The 15,814-nt window shown below is 39.4% G+C and overlaps 1 protein-coding gene across 1 annotated transcript in view; it reads left to right on the top strand.

Annotated features, from left to right (window-relative positions):
• Positions 1–15,814, top strand: part of LOC124398837 (probable phospholipid-transporting ATPase IIA) — a 50,078-nt gene that overhangs the window by 20,820 nt on the left and 13,444 nt on the right. The window contains exons 17-22 of the mRNA XM_046869279.1: positions 942–1,025; positions 3,355–3,525; positions 7,239–7,337; positions 8,705–8,794; positions 11,014–11,158; positions 15,736–15,800. Coding sequence (XP_046725235.1) covers positions 942–1,025; positions 3,355–3,525; positions 7,239–7,337; positions 8,705–8,794; positions 11,014–11,158; positions 15,736–15,800 — 654 coding nt within the window. The remainder of the gene's footprint in view (positions 1–941; positions 1,026–3,354; positions 3,526–7,238; positions 7,338–8,704; positions 8,795–11,013; positions 11,159–15,735; positions 15,801–15,814) is intronic.

The raw sequence follows: 15,814 nt of genomic DNA, 5'->3' as shown, positions 1-15,814 counted from the left end.
TGTATAAATAATAAAATCGACTCCACAGTGTTGTGATGTTTCCTCTTGTATCATGACAATTTTCCGTCTGTTGCAATTTTAAAGCAATTTGTTAAAGCAAATTCTATTGTAGTTTTATTTATTGGTAGTTATACATAAAGATGCAGCAAGTTACATGTGGATGTTATAACAGCTACATTATATGGACAAGTATTAGGACACCTGGCTTTCTCCAGTCATATGTGGTTCTTCCACAAAATCTGGAGGCACTTGATTGTTTAGGATGTCTCTAGATGCCGTAAGCATTACATTTCCCCTTCACTTGAACTAGGAGACCCAAGCCTGTTCCATCATAACAGTGCTCCTGTGCACAAAGCCAGCTCAGTGAAGAGATGGTTTACATGGAATGGAGTGCAAGATCTTGATTTGCCTGCTATTGACCTCACCCCACCTCCTTACCCTACATCAGTACCTCATTTTACTAAAACCCTTGTGGGTGAATGAGCACAAATATCAACAGCCACACTTTAAAATCTAGTGGAACATCTTCCTAGCAGAGTGGAGGTTATTATAACAGCAAACGGGGATGAAAAGTGAAATGAGATGTTCAGAAAGCACAAATGAATCTGATGGTCAGGTCAAACTTTTGTCCATAGAGTGTAAACAGTGGTTTAGTCACCAGCCTCAATTTCATTTTCTCTTGGCAAAATAAAAATATTAAAAACAACAAAGTAACGAGCACAAATTTGTTTTGAACAAAATATTAAAAACTTACTGACTGGTACAAAGCTTTGACACTGGAGACTCCTTTCATAAATAACAAAAAATGACAAAAAGCCATAAAAACAATGGCGTATTTAAACCTATAGTTTGAGTTATAGACTATCAGAGTTGCATCGTGATAGAAAAGTTGAGAACATGATGGGACAATAAAGTGTTGTTATACTCTTGTTGTTTTGCAGTGTGGGAACATGGCCCGCGAGGGGCTGCGAGTCCTCGTGGTGGCTAAGAAATCTCTGACAGAGGAGCAGTATCAAGATTTTGAGGTGACTCATCCTTAAAATGCTTCATATTGTGACAACAGCTTGTGATTATGGATTACGAACTGTTAATAGATTGACCCTAAAGTGAAGTAGTCCACAGGACAAATCTGAACAACGACACTCTGTTGCAGTGCATTATTGATTACATTCTCTTTCAAATGTTGTACAGGAAACAAAAGGGGTGCTCAGACTGCTGAAGCCTGATATGGTTCACAGAGATTTGACTATTAAACAACACACACCTCACCTGGCATTGAAGATTATTTCCAGAATAATATTTTCAGGCAGATTTGTTAAAGAAATAATGGAGACCTATTGTTTGTAATAATATGCAGCCGAAGTTATAACATAGTCACCTATAAAAAGCTGTCCTGATGTCTGAGCCATGAATCTGTTACTCTTTTTTCTTTTTTTTAAATTTTCCCAGCCAAAGTATCCAGGTGCAGATTTAACTTGATATCTGTGCAAGTTACTGAGGAACCATACAACTTTAATAACAGTTTCAAAACAAGAGACACAGCAACAAATTTTCCATAGGGATTGCCCCAAAATGTCACAGTATTGGTTGCCCAGGCTATACACATGCTCAAACACACACACACACACACACACACACACACACACACACATACATGCATAGACACCCACCCACACACACAAGACTTTCTAACCCCCTTTCTAACTGCTATAGTGTATAATTGTGTGTGAGCTGGTGGGCGGCAATGACTCAGAGTGTGTGTGACTCACCAAGTGAGAGTGTGTTCCTGTGTGACTCACGAACACATTGTGTTGTCTTTATCTCATTCACTGGTTTAAGGGCTACGCCCTCCTCGCTGCAATTTGGCATTTGGCAGGCGCAAGTTACAGCTCTGGACATCGTTTGATTTATAGGATCGTTCGTGGGCTGCATTTAAGAGCGTGGCCAGATTCAAAACAAACATTCCGATCCTTTCCATGTTGTCGAATTACTTATTTCGAACTATGGATTCTTGTAGATTTCCCACACCAGACCTGCATCAGATCACTAGTTTTTATACCAATCAGTTATAACACTATAAGTGTTATAAGTGTTATAACTCTCGTGTGCCACCAAACCAACTCTGACTTTAGGAGGTATGGATTAGACAAGACCTCTGAAGGAGTGCAAGTTGCCTGGTGTGGTTTCCGTGGACCGAAAATGTTTGTCCAGCACATTCCACAGATGGGCTGTGGAATGTGTCAACTTCCTAAACTCTGTCATTTACTTCAGAATTTTGCACCGTGGCAGAGAGTTTTATCCTGCTAAAAGATACTACTGCTATTAAAGAATATCATTGCCGGGAGGGGCGGGTCTGCAGCAATGTTTAGGTACGTGGTTTGTATCAAAATAACATCAATATGAATTTCACAACCCAAGTTATCCTGGCAGATAAATCCCCAGAGGAAGCACACTGCTTCCACCCGCTTACCTTCTTTTCTTAATGCATCCTGGTTCCTTTGCTTTCCCAGGCATGTAACACACACACACACACACACACACACACACACAGTCGTGTGCGTGATGTAAAAGAAACTGTGATTCATCTGACCAGACCACCTTCTTCAATTGCTCCATAATCCAGGTCTGCTGCCCATTGTATTTAGTGGTGGACTGGGACACTGATCAGTCTACAGCTAGACACTAAACTGTGATGCACTGTGTATCCTGACACCATTGTATCAAAGCCAGCATTAGCGTTTTCAGCATTCTAAACTACAGTAGCTTTACCATTGATCATATCAGACGGGCCAGCTTTCACTCCCTATATGTATCAGTGAGTTTACTAGCTGTCCTTTCATGAGCACACTTTGAAGGTACTAATCACTGTATACCAGGAACACCCAACAAAACCTGCCATTCGGAGATTAGATTAGATTAGATTCAACTTTATTGTCATTGTGCAGGGTACATGTACAGAGCCAATGAAATGCAGATGCTCTGACCCAGTTGTCTAGCAGTCACAATTTTGCCTTCATCAAATTTGCTCTGATCTTTGCGCTCATCCAGTACTTCTGCTTTCAACACATCAACTTTAAAACCTGACTGTTCAGTATATTCCAACCCTATGACAGGTGTTACTGTAATGTGATAATCGATATTGTTGTGTGTCTGTGGATCAGTATTACAAAACAAAAGGTATTATTTGGTATTAGATTTGATTGTGTATCTTAATTTATTCCCATCTTAGTTTGTTTATTGGATTTCTTATTAATATTATGTAACAATTGAACATGTCATTTGAAGTGATAAAAGGTGAAGAAACACAACCTTTAAACAAAAAGATACATGTCTGAATGTGTTTGTGTCCTTTAGGCACGCTATGTCCAGGCCAAGCTGAGTGTCCACGACCGCTCACTTAAGGTGGCCACGGTCCTCGAGAGTCTGGAAATGGAGATGGAGCTACTATGTCTGACCGGGGTGGAGGACCAGCTACAGGCTGATGTGAGACCAACGCTGGAGATCCTGCGCAACGCTGGCATTAAAGTACGACCCTTCAATACTATTCAATTCAATTCGATTTCGAGTTTTATCTTTATATAGCTGTTAACAATGTACATTGATCCAAAGCTGCTTCACAGAGTTTATTCACTTCCAACACTTGCCCAAGATCTAGTAGTCAGATTCAGACACCTTTGTACACTGTGTTAGTGTACAGAATTGTTGGTACCCTTGTCAAAAAGCAATATATGACTGTACATAAAGCGAATTCAAAAAAGTCTAAACTGTAGCGATGCTGAATATATTTATTTAATACAATACTATAATAATTTATAATAAAATTTATAAAATTTATAAAATTTATAATAATACAAAACTGTTGGTTTTGAGACGTATTCCATTGAAATTAAGGCAATTCCTTAAAGGCGCCAATAGTTGCGTAGACTGCAGTTTTGATAAAATGATTATACGAAGGGTTTCTCTTTTGGTGCAGGTGCTAAAATAAATTCCAGTCATATAAAGGAAACTAGACGAGTTAGTCAGTGCACTAAAATTCAAACGAAGCAAACTGGCTATGAAAGTGTTTGGGATTGGTGTTGAAGGTGCTTTAGGCACGATTTGTCATTATTTGTCAGGATTAAGTCTCTTAGAAAAGGTCTTCAGCTCCATGTTTAGTATGTGAAATAGAGTCATTTAGGCTTATAGTGATTTATGAGAATGGTCCTTGAGTGCCTTTGTTGTCCTGTTTTCCTTTTTAGTAAAAAAAAAAATGTGTCCACTGGATTCATTAACAATTCGAGGCTTTGTGCATCTACATAGTACCTGATTTTACATAGTACCCTACTCCCATGATTAACTTACAGAATTATGACAGACATAAACCATTAAATTGATTTAAATTGAAGTAATGTACCACACATGACAAATACCTTGGAAATGTTCTTATTTGGTTTTTTAATAGCTTTAAAAAACTCATAAAGAACTAAAAAAAAAAAAAAAAGAAAAAGATAAAAAAAAGAAAACATTACAACTAGCGGTATTATGTGGGATGGTGGGATATTTGTTTGACCGCCAACCCCCCCCTTGGCAAAGGTAAAACCACCCGCTCCCTCGAGATTTGCGTTGGGTCCTGCTGGATCCCGTTCCCAGTGCAGCCCTTTACTCCATACTCCATCAGAATCAGGTTTATTGGCCAAATGTGTTGACACACAAGGAATTTATGAATCCATGATTCTGTCATGGATCACATGATTATGTTATGACCCACTGCTAATATACTTGAAATGAGGCCATGGTATCATTACTTTTTTAGCATTTTTCAGGTTATTTGTAATAGTTATAAATAATAATAATAAAAAAAAAAACGAATACCCTTTAAGGCACAGAGCTTCTTGATGTCTGATTAAAGAGGTAAAATGTGTCAGAAAGCTGCATGCACAATAAAAGCGAGTTAGGGGTAATGGTCGAGCATTATGGGAAGATAATCTTAAAAAAAAAGCAGAATTTGATAAAATACAGTGTTGAAATTTCTTGAAAGGTGTGGGATGTGGAAAATGTGCTAATGGAGTTGCTCATGCTGCTCTCGCTTTCCTGGTGATTGTATAGATGGTATAGTAGGTATATTTGCATATCCTCCTTTTAGTATTAACCCTATTAATGCTTTAGAAAGATGCCAACATATTTTGTGTTATTGGGTCATGATTTAATTCATAACCCAAAACGCTTTATCAAAATGATTATCATCCTATATATATATATATAGATAGATAGATAGATAGATAGATAGATAGATAGATAGATAGATAGATAGATAGATAGATAGTACAGACCAAAAGGTTGGACACACCTTCTCATTCAAAGAGTTTTCTTTATTTTCATGACTATGAAAATTGTAGATTCACACTGAAGGCATCAAAACTATGAATGAACACGTGGAATTATATATGGAATTATGTACATAACAAAAAAGTGTGAAACAACTGAAAAATGTCATATTCTAGGTTCTTCAAAGTATCCACCTTTTGCTTTGATTACTGCTTTGCACACTCTTGGCATTCTCTTGATGAGCTTTAAGAGGTAGTCACCTGAAATGGTCTTCCAACAGTCTTGAAGGAGTTCCCCGAGAGATGCTTGGCACTTGTTGGCCCTTTTGCTTTCACTCTGCGGTCCAGCTCACCCCTAAACCATCTCGATTGGGTTCAGGTCCGGTGACTGTGGAGGCCAGGTCATCTGGCGCAGCACCCAATCACTCTCCTTCTTGGTCAAATAGCCCTTGATGCCTTCAGTGTGACTCTACAATTTTCATAGTCATGAAAATAAAGAAAACTCTTTGAATGAGACGGTGTGTCCAAACTTTTGGTCTGTACTGTGTATATATATATATATATATATATATATATATATATATATATATATATATATATATAAAATACTTATATCTGACTATAATGGATTAATATTAAAACAAACCTCCAAAATAATTAACCATAATGATATCTGTTGAGTTACAGGTCAAAAATTACCCGCAGATTTATGTTAGGAAGGTAGTAAAAAGTCATTCCTGTTTCACATCATTAAACTTTATTTTGCTCAAATTTGCTAATTCGAATAGAACACGTGAAAGGGCATGAACAATGGCATTTTTTTTCTTCTCTCCTATTGAACATTGAACAATGTCAACTTAATTTGTGTCTGTTTGTGCGCGTGTTAAAAATATTTTTGACTTGAATACTGAACTTTGACAAGGCGTGTGTGTGTGTGTGTGTGTGTGTGTGTGTGTGTGTGTGTGTGTGTGTGTGTGTGTGTGTTGGTTCATATGCATGGACAGTAAGTAAGTGATTGATTTTAGTGCTCTCCTTACATATATGTTTTTCACATGTGTGGTAAGTGCTCCACCCATTTGTCCCAAACATCCCTTGACAACACATGAGCTGGCTGTAGCCTCATTACAGCAGCTGTTCACAGCAGCTGTACAGCCCAGCAGGAAGCAAGAAGTATGTCACCTATTTTGATTAGAAGATTTCTCTTTTGAGGATCTGTGGTGTTTTTGGGCTCCTCTTCATCAGTTGTGTCTTTTCATTCAGGATCATACTCCACACCATCCTCATCCTCCTTCACATCCTCCTCAATGTCACTTTGCTCTCTGACCTCAAAGGTGTTAGAGTGCTTTGTGCACAGAAGCACTGTCATGCTGGAACAGGTTTGGGTCTCTTAGTTCAACAGTTTGGGGACCACATATGGCTGGAAAAGTCAGGCGATCCAATACTTTTGCCCATACAATGTATATAGATAGAATTATTACATATACATACAGTGTAATTGTGTACAGTGTACAGTGGTTTTTGTCTTTTTTTGACAACCAATTAAAAGTTTGTCTATTAGTTTTTATAGTATGCTATGTCCCAAACGATATCTTGATAAGTTTGCGGTAAAAGATGCTTCTTGTACCTTTTGATAAAGCATAAAGTTAGGTTATAATTATAGATACATGTAGCCTGTTGCAAAAATAAACAATTCACACCAATGGGGTTTAGCAATTTATCATATGTATACATGCACCTGGTGTATCAATACTCTCATTGATTCTATATATGTGCGTTTTAACACTGACGAGTATCAGAAATGCCTCTTTAAACTCTGCCCACTCAGCATACTCAAATACAAAGATGTGTGCAATTTGTTGTGTTCACCGATTATACTTTTTAGATGTCACTGTGTAAGGTTAATGTGATAATATTTACGTTTTACTTTTTGGACAGGTATGGATGCTGACAGGAGACAAACTGGAGACAGCCACTTGCACAGCCAAGAACGCCCACTTGGTGACCCGTACTCAGGACATTCATGTATTTCGGAATGTAAGTGTTTTTTGTTTGGATCACTGTATAACTACGGATATTATTCTACATGATCTTTTATGTAAAGCGATACCTAATACTGGTGCGTTAAAAAATACTTCATGTGTACGGGCCTCTTATTTATGTGTTCAGCTGCTCTGTAATGTTTCATGATCAGTGTCTCGAGATGATGTCACAGTTCTCTATGAAAGCACGTCGTACCTTGCCCAGATCTTAGCTGTTGTGTGATATACAGGTGATCTAGGAATACATTGTGATATAGTGATATACTATGAGTATTTAATATTTTTTCACATTCACATGTCACATTCATTGTTTCTTCCACATAATTTATTATCCTTACAAATAATTGAAGGGAAACATTTCAAATAATCACCCAAGTTGTTTCCTCATATATTATATAGGGGGTTACAGTGATTATTTTACTCATGGGAAAGAAACCGTCTGGTTTACTGTCCTTGAAAAGGTTATTCAGTCCATGACCTACAACCATCCTAATATAGTTGCGCAGCTTAGGCTTTCCCTTAGGGGAGTCAAACAAAGGTCTGCGTCTTTCCATGTACCTGCATAAGTGTGTATGTCTCTGTGTGTGTGTGTATGTTCTCTATGGATGACTGCCAAAGCAGAGGGAGTCTCTGCTGTTAGGTTAAGGCAGTGCTGTCGTTTACACGAAAACGAAGACAATGCCTGGCACAGCATTAAAAACAATTGCGCCTTCCCCGGAGGGCTTGGGTCGCCCGAGAGGCCTTGCATCTGGAGCAACTTCCTTTTTAGATACAAATGAAATCTGGTTAAGGGTCTAAATGTGTTTTGAAGTTGACAGATGGATAGCTGAAGTGTGTACAGACTTTGATTAAAAACATCCTTTTCTGACCAAGAACTGAAGATGGGTTTACGTGTGTAAGTCCATTACTAGATTTGGTGTCAGTATTGTGGTAATACTATTATTGATTATTTTGAACTTTCCTTTTTCGCAGCAGAGGCGATTCTTTTTTTCCCTGTTATTACGTTTCTGTAGAGACCATTATAAATTGGTCTCCTGAACTGACACATATGTAATGAAATAAACCTTAGGCCTATCTGTTCTGTTTGATCTAACAAGCCCAGAGCTTCATTTCCTTTATGAAACTCTTTTCTACATGAGGGGTAGCAGGCAGACATGGCCGTGTGACAGTTAAGCAGTTGGCTTGGGTCCTAGGCTTTGACAAAGCTGGCAGTTGAATTCAGCAGCTGTATTCTTCCGCTTTTGGTGTGGTTAAGCTCTCTAGTTTATTTGGGTTAGATTACTATCTATGTGTGCATGCTTCAATGTGAGCCTAGGAGCGTGTAATAGATAGCTGACACTGTACTTTTCTCTGGGTTTGCAGGTGACCACACGCAGCGAGGCCCACCTCGAGCTCAACGCTTTCAGGAGGAAGCACGACTGCGCTCTGGTGATATCGGGAGACTCTCTTGAGGTAAACCTCACACACAGCCAGTCATTATGCGATGCCACATTCAATCGTAGTAGGCTGTTACACCAAGAGTATAGAATATTTGTGATACAGGAATGGGTATGGCTTTATGTGAAATTAATAGCTGATGGAATGGTTGATAAATTTATTTTTTTATTTTTTTATTATTTTCCAATAACACACCTCTACACACTAAACTGTTTAATTCCTATTAATCAACAGCAATTTGCAAATGCTTGCAATTTTTATTTGCTGATGCAAGCCCTGCATGTCATGTCATTCGGTTAGGTATTTACAGTCATGCTTCATGTTGTGGATCGTCCAGTAGCACAAGTCCATTATGTTCAAACAGCTATAAACAATGGTTTTCTCACCAGCCTATTTTTATTTTTTTCCCCTGATGTTAATAAGACAATAAAGTGCTCCAATCCACCATCCTCAAAGCGCTCCGTCCTCTGTGAGAAAATCGGACTCTTACAAAGCACTGACACTTAAGACTCCTTCCATGAATGCCATAGCATGTCACAGAATAAGTAACTAAACAGTCCCTGTTTAAGATGAATAAAATGGGAAGTGGAAGTTCAGTGACATTGGACTTCTTATCAAAAGTTCGAATTCCAGAATTACCAAATTGCCACTGCTAGGCCCTTAAACAAGGCTGTTAACCCTCAAATGATTATTTGTATGAATGAGATATTTATAAGGGTGTCTGTCAAAAGCCAAACACGTAAGTTAAAATGTCTAATATAAAAAAATTATTTTTCACATTACAGTTCGAACTACTTTCGGAGGTTCTGTTATAGAAAGTTTGGTCAGCTCATTTTGACCAGTCAGAATTAAAAATGACTTAAAATGACTTAACAATGCTTTTGTATAAATAAAAAAAAGGTTATAATTATAAATATATCTAGAATTAATTAAAAAAGGTTATTCTGAAGGCTGGTGTATTGGCACATCTTCATTGGTGTAAGTGTAAATAAGAGGACAGGAACTAAAATCATATTTTTGCTTCAGATTCAAAAAGTACTTTTCTAATCCATTATTTTCCTTTGTTACTCATTACTCATGTAAGTGAGTAGTTTTGTTTTATAGAATTATAGAATATAGATTATAGAATAATTGCAGCCCAAAGAGCTCTGGATGTTATTAATAGTATATACAGTGGGGCAAAAAAGTCAGACACTAATTGAGCAAGTTCTCCCACTTAAAAAGATGAATTTTCATCATAGGTACACTTCAACTATGAGAGACAAAATGAGGAAAAAAAAATCCAGAAAATCACATTGTCTGATTTTTAAAGAATTTATTTGCAAATTATGGTGGAAAATAAGTATTTGGTCACCTATAAAAAAGATTTCTGGCTCTCACAGACCTGTAACACCTTCTTTAAGAGGCTCCTCTGTCCTCCAACTTGTCGTGTTTGGAGGAGAAAGAATGCTGAGTTGCATCCAAAGAACACCATACATACTGTGAAGCATGGGGGTGGAAACATCATGCTTTGGGGCTGTTTTTCTGCAAAAGGACCAGGACAACTGATCCGTGTTAAGAAAAGAATGAATGGGGCCATGTATGAGATTTTGGGTGAAAACCGCCTTCCATCAGCAAGGACATTAAAGATGAAACGTGGCTGGGTCTTTCAGCATGACAATGATCCCAAACACACCACCCGGGCAACCAAGGAGTGGCTTCGTTAGAAGCATTTCAAAAACCTTGTGGAGACTGACAGAAAATGTTTGATCTCTGTCATTGCCAACAAAGGGTATATAACAAAAAGTATTGAAATGAACTTTTGTTATTGACCAAATACTTATTTTTTACCATAATTTGCAAATAAATTCTTTAAAAATCAGACAATGTGATTTTCTGGATTCTTTGTTCTCATTTTGTCTTATAGTTAAAGTGTACCTATGATGATTACAGGCCTCTCTCATCTTTTTAGTGGGAGATCTTGCACACTTGGTGGCTGACTAAATACTTTTTTGCCCCACTGTAAATGAGGTAATATACAGCTGTTTTTGATGGTGTGTGTGTGTGTGTGTGTGTGTGTGTGTGTGTGTGTGTGTGTATGTATGTATGTGTATATATATATATATATAGATAGATAGATAGATAGATAGATAGATAGATAGATAGATAGATAGATAGATAGATAGATAGATAGATAGATAGATAGATAGATATAGTTTGCAGTACAGAAGACATTAAACAGATTGTTCCTGCAGGTATGTCTGAAGTATTATGAGTATGAGTTTATGGAGCTGGCGTGCCAGTGCCCGGCTGTGGTGTGCTGTCGCTGTGCTCCAACACAGAAAGCACAGATCGTCCGGCTGCTGCAGGAGCGCACAGGAAAACTCACATGCGCTGTGGGTGAGTACACTGTTGTCACTGACAGCATCATTCTTCCATCACTGAGTTGTGGCACTAAATGCTATTTTGTATAATAGTGTGAAACATCTCAGAGAAAGGTCAGAGAGGACCAAATTTTATCCTATTAGGGCTCAAGTCCTGGACAGATCTGCTCAAAAGACCAGTATTACTTGTATATTACTAAACTCAAAGGACTGGAGCTGGACAAACCTGACCTGACATAACGTGCATAAAACACGTGAAGGGGCTACTGTATGGTTACAAGTTTTTTGACACCTGGTTATTAGATCCGACGTGCTTTTTGAACATCCCATTCCACGTTTAGTCCCCATTTGCTGTTATAACCTTTGATATATCCTGAAGATGTTTTACTAGGTTCTTTAATGTGCTTTGGGCACATTCGGCCACAAGGGTGTTAGTAAAGTCAGGTACTAATGTAGGGTGAGGAGGCCTGGGTTTGCTGTCATCATTTTAATTCATCCCAAAAGTCCAGGGTTGAGGTCAGAACTCTATAGCAGGCCACTCGAGATCTTCCACACCAAACCTATATATTTATGGAGCTGGCTTTGTGCACAGGGGCATTTTAATGATGGAATAAGTTTGGATCTCCTAGTTCAAGTAAAGGGAAACTTTAATGCTACCACCTTCAATGACATCCTAGTTTGGGAAAGAACCACATTCAAAATAATTATTTATAAAAAAAAAAAACCAAATCAGCTTTACAAAGATAAAGAGGTTCTAAAATTGGAATTTATATGTTACGGCTGGAGATGTCAGGTTTCCCTGTACTTTCATTTATATAGTGTTCATTTATTAAAAAAAATATAAAAACAAAACCACTACAAAATATTACAGTCAACTCTAGTTATTGTCACATTTCAAGAGAAAAAAAGAGACGAACAGCCCAAATATGCATTACAGACAACAAAGCCATTTTCCTTTTTAGAGAAAAATCTTTTCCTCTAGCAAAAATCATTCTTATTTCAATTGTCATTTTCCACAAATGTATGAGTGAGTCAAAATTGCATGAACAAGAATTGAATCAGATTGTCTTCTTGAGTAATCCAGACTCTTGTGAACAGCTGGAACATAGCCACTCGTACACAGAAATGGAGATTATATCGGAAAACCAATTCTAAATGTTAATTCTAAAGGTTTTCATTCGACCCAAGCACGTTTTAATAGAGACCGCATAGTAAATAATATATCTAGTAGGCCAATGTGGGAATGAGGTGCAAATTTCCAGATATTAGTTTCAGATGTTAAATTTTAGAAATTGTAAATATATCTGAATACAGTCAGCCATTGACTTAGGAACGGCCGACTTAAGAATTTTCGGAGATACAAACACGGCTGCGGCTACCCAAAAATACGAAACAAAGAAAATCCAGATATATTAAAGAAAACATTCAAAATCCGCTCGTGCTATTCAGATTTGACAACGCTGCAAACAGAAGGTGAAGAAGAAGAACGCCTGGCAGGCATGCATTGTGGGACCGAGTCTCAACTCTTCTCCACTTACGAACACTTTTCCGGTCCCTATCTATTTCATACGTCGGGGGCTACCTGTATTTTGTTCAGGAGGAAGGAGAGGAGGAAGACTTCTACAGAGAGAGCAGGGAAAGGAGAAGTGGAGGAGAGTGGAGGTTAGGGTTGGTACTTTAAATGTGGGTACTATGACTGGTAAAGGGAGAGCGTTAGCTGATATGATGGAGAAAGGTAGATATCTTGTGTGTTCAGGAGACCAAGTGGAAAGGGGTCAGGAACATTGGAGGTGGGTTTAAACTGTTCTATCATGGTGTGGATGGACAGAGAAATGGTGTAGGGGTGTTTCTCAAGGAAGAGTTTAGTAAAGGTGAAGAGAGTTTCTTATAGGGTGATAAATGTGAAGCTGGAAATTGAAGGGATGATGATAAATGTCATCAGTGCTTATGCTCCACAAGTCAGCTGTGAGATGGAGGAGAAGGAAAAATTCTGGAGTGAGTTAGATGATGTGGTAGAAGGTGTACCTAGGAATGAAAGATTGCTTATTGGGGCAGATTTAAATGGGCAGGTGAAGGGAACAGAGGTGATGAGGGGGTGGTGGTAGGTATGGTCTTAAGGAGAGGAATGTGGAAGGGCAGAAGGTTGTAGATTTTGCTAAAAGGAGGAAATGGCAGTGGTGAATACGCATTTTAAGAAGAAGGAGGATCATATGGTGACGTATAAGAGTGGAGGAAGGTTCACACAGGTGGATTATGTTCTATGTAGGAGATGCAACCTGAAGGAAATTGGAGACTGTAAGGTGTTTGCAAGGGACATTGTAACTAGACAGCATTGGATAGTGGTCTGTAGGATGGTTTTGGAGGTGAAGAAAAAGAGGAGGAGAGTGAGGACTGAAAGAAGAATAAGATGGTGGAAACTGAAGAAGGAAGACTGTAGTGTGAGAATCAGGGAAGAGGTCAGACAGGGGCTCAGTGGTGTTGAGGAGGTGCTGGATGATTGGGCAACTACTGCAGAAGTGATAAGGGAGACTAGAAAGGTACTTGGTGTGACATCTGGAAATAGAAAGGAAGACAAAGAGACGTGGTGGTGGAATGAGGAAGTACAGGACAGTATAAGGAGAAAGAGGTTGGCAAAACAGAATTGGGATCGACAAAGTGATGAGAAAAGTAGGCAGGAGTACAAGGAGATGCGGCAGCAGGTGAAGAGGGATGTGGCGAAAGCCAAGGAAATCGCATATGAGGAGCTGTATGAGAAGTTGGACACTAAGGAAGGAGAACAGGATTTATACCGATTGGCCAGGCAGAGGGACCAAGCTGGGAAAGATGTGCTGCAAGTTAGAGCAATAAAGGATGGAGATGGAAATGTCTTGACTAGTGAGGAGAGTGTGTTGAGAAGGTGGAGGGAGTATTTTGAGCAGCTGATGAACGAGGAAAATGAGAAAGAGAGAAGGTAAGATGGTGTGGAGATGGTGAAGCAGGAAGTGGATAGGATTGGTAAGGAGGAAGTGAGAGCAGCGATTTAGAGGATGAAGAGTGGAAAGTCGGTAGGACCAGATGACATACTGGTAGAAGCATGGAGATGTTTAGGAGAGATGGCAGTGGAGTTTTAACCAGATTGTTTAACAGGATTTTGGAAGGTGAGAACATGCCTGAGTAATGGAGAAGAAGTGTGCTGGTACCGATTTTTAAGAACGAGGGAGATGTGCAGACCTGCAGTAACTACAGGAGAATAAAGCTGATCAGTCGCACCATGAAGTTATGGGAAAGAGTAGTGGAAGCCAGGTTAAGAGAAGAGTTGACCATCTGTGAGCAGCAGTATGGTTTCATGCTGCTGAAGAGCACTACAGATGCATTATTTGCTTTGAGAATGTTGATGTAGAAGTATAGAGAAGGTCAGAAAGAGTTGCATTGTGTGTTTGTGGATTTAGAGAAAGTGTACGACAGGGTGCGAGAGAGGAGTTGTAGGAACGACAGACTGGGTCAAGGTGGAGGTTGGACTGCATCAAGGATCGGCTTCGAGCCCTTTCCTGTTTGCAGTGGTGATGGACAGGTTGACGGACGAGGTCAGACAGGAGCCTCCGTGGACCACTATGTTTGCGGATGATATTGTTATTTATGGTAAGAGTAGGGAGCATGTTGAAAAGAACCTGGAGAGCTGAAGGTATGTGCTGTAGAGAAGGGGAATAAAGGTCAGTAGGAGTAAGACAGAGTACGTGTGTGTGAATGAGAGGGAGGGAGGTGGAGGGGTGCGGTTGCAGGGAGAAGAGGTGAAGAAGGTGGAGAAGTTCAGGTACCTAGGGTCAACAGTGCAAAGTAATAGAGAGTGTGTTAGAGAAGTGAAGAAAAGAGTGCAGGCAGGGTGGGGTGGGTGGAGAAGAGTGATAGCAGGAGTGATTTGTTATAGAAGGGTATCTGCAAGAGTGAAAAGGAAAGTTTGTAGGACTGTGGTGAGACCTGCGATGTTGTATGGTTTAGAGACAGTGGCATTGAGACAGGAGGTGGAGCTGGAGGTAGCAGAGCTGAAGATGCTGAGGTTTTTTTTTGGGAGTGACGAAGATAGACAGTATTAGAAACAAGTTTATTAGAGGGAGAGCATGTAGGATGTTTTGGAGACAAGGTGAGGGAGACAAGATTGAGATGGTTTGGACATGTGCAGAGGAGGGACATGGGGTATATCGGTAGAAGAATGCTGAGGATGGAGCCACCAGGAGGGAGGAAAAGAGGAAGGCCAAGGAGGAGGTTTATGGATGTGGTGAGGGAAGACATGCAGGTAGTTGGGGTGAAAGAGGCTGATGTACAGGACAGGGGGTATGGAGACGGATGATCCGCAGTGGCGACCCCTAATGGGAGAAGCCGAAAGAAAAAGAAAATAGAATAATATCACAAGGTGTCGGCTATTTTATATGTAACCACCGGATGCTGACCCATATGGCTACCTATATGTACTTTGTTTTCCAGTGAATAATAGCAATGAAATATGACGTTTTCTTGTCAAGCTATAATCAAGAGTCTTTCAATAGTCTGAGCAGGACTGGTCAAAGCAGCTGTGATTTTCACATATCCAACTGTGTTATCTTTCATTTTATCTCTCAGGGGATGGAGGAAATGATGTCAGCATGATCCAGGAAGCAGACTGTGGCGTGGGAGTGGAAGGCAAAGTAAGAGCCACTGG

Source organism: Silurus meridionalis, chromosome 16 (genome assembly GCF_014805685.1).
Source record: "Silurus meridionalis isolate SWU-2019-XX chromosome 16, ASM1480568v1, whole genome shotgun sequence".
Classification (NCBI taxonomy): domain Eukaryota; kingdom Metazoa; phylum Chordata; class Actinopteri; order Siluriformes; family Siluridae; genus Silurus; species Silurus meridionalis.
This window is presented reverse-complemented; position numbering and strand designations above follow the sequence as displayed.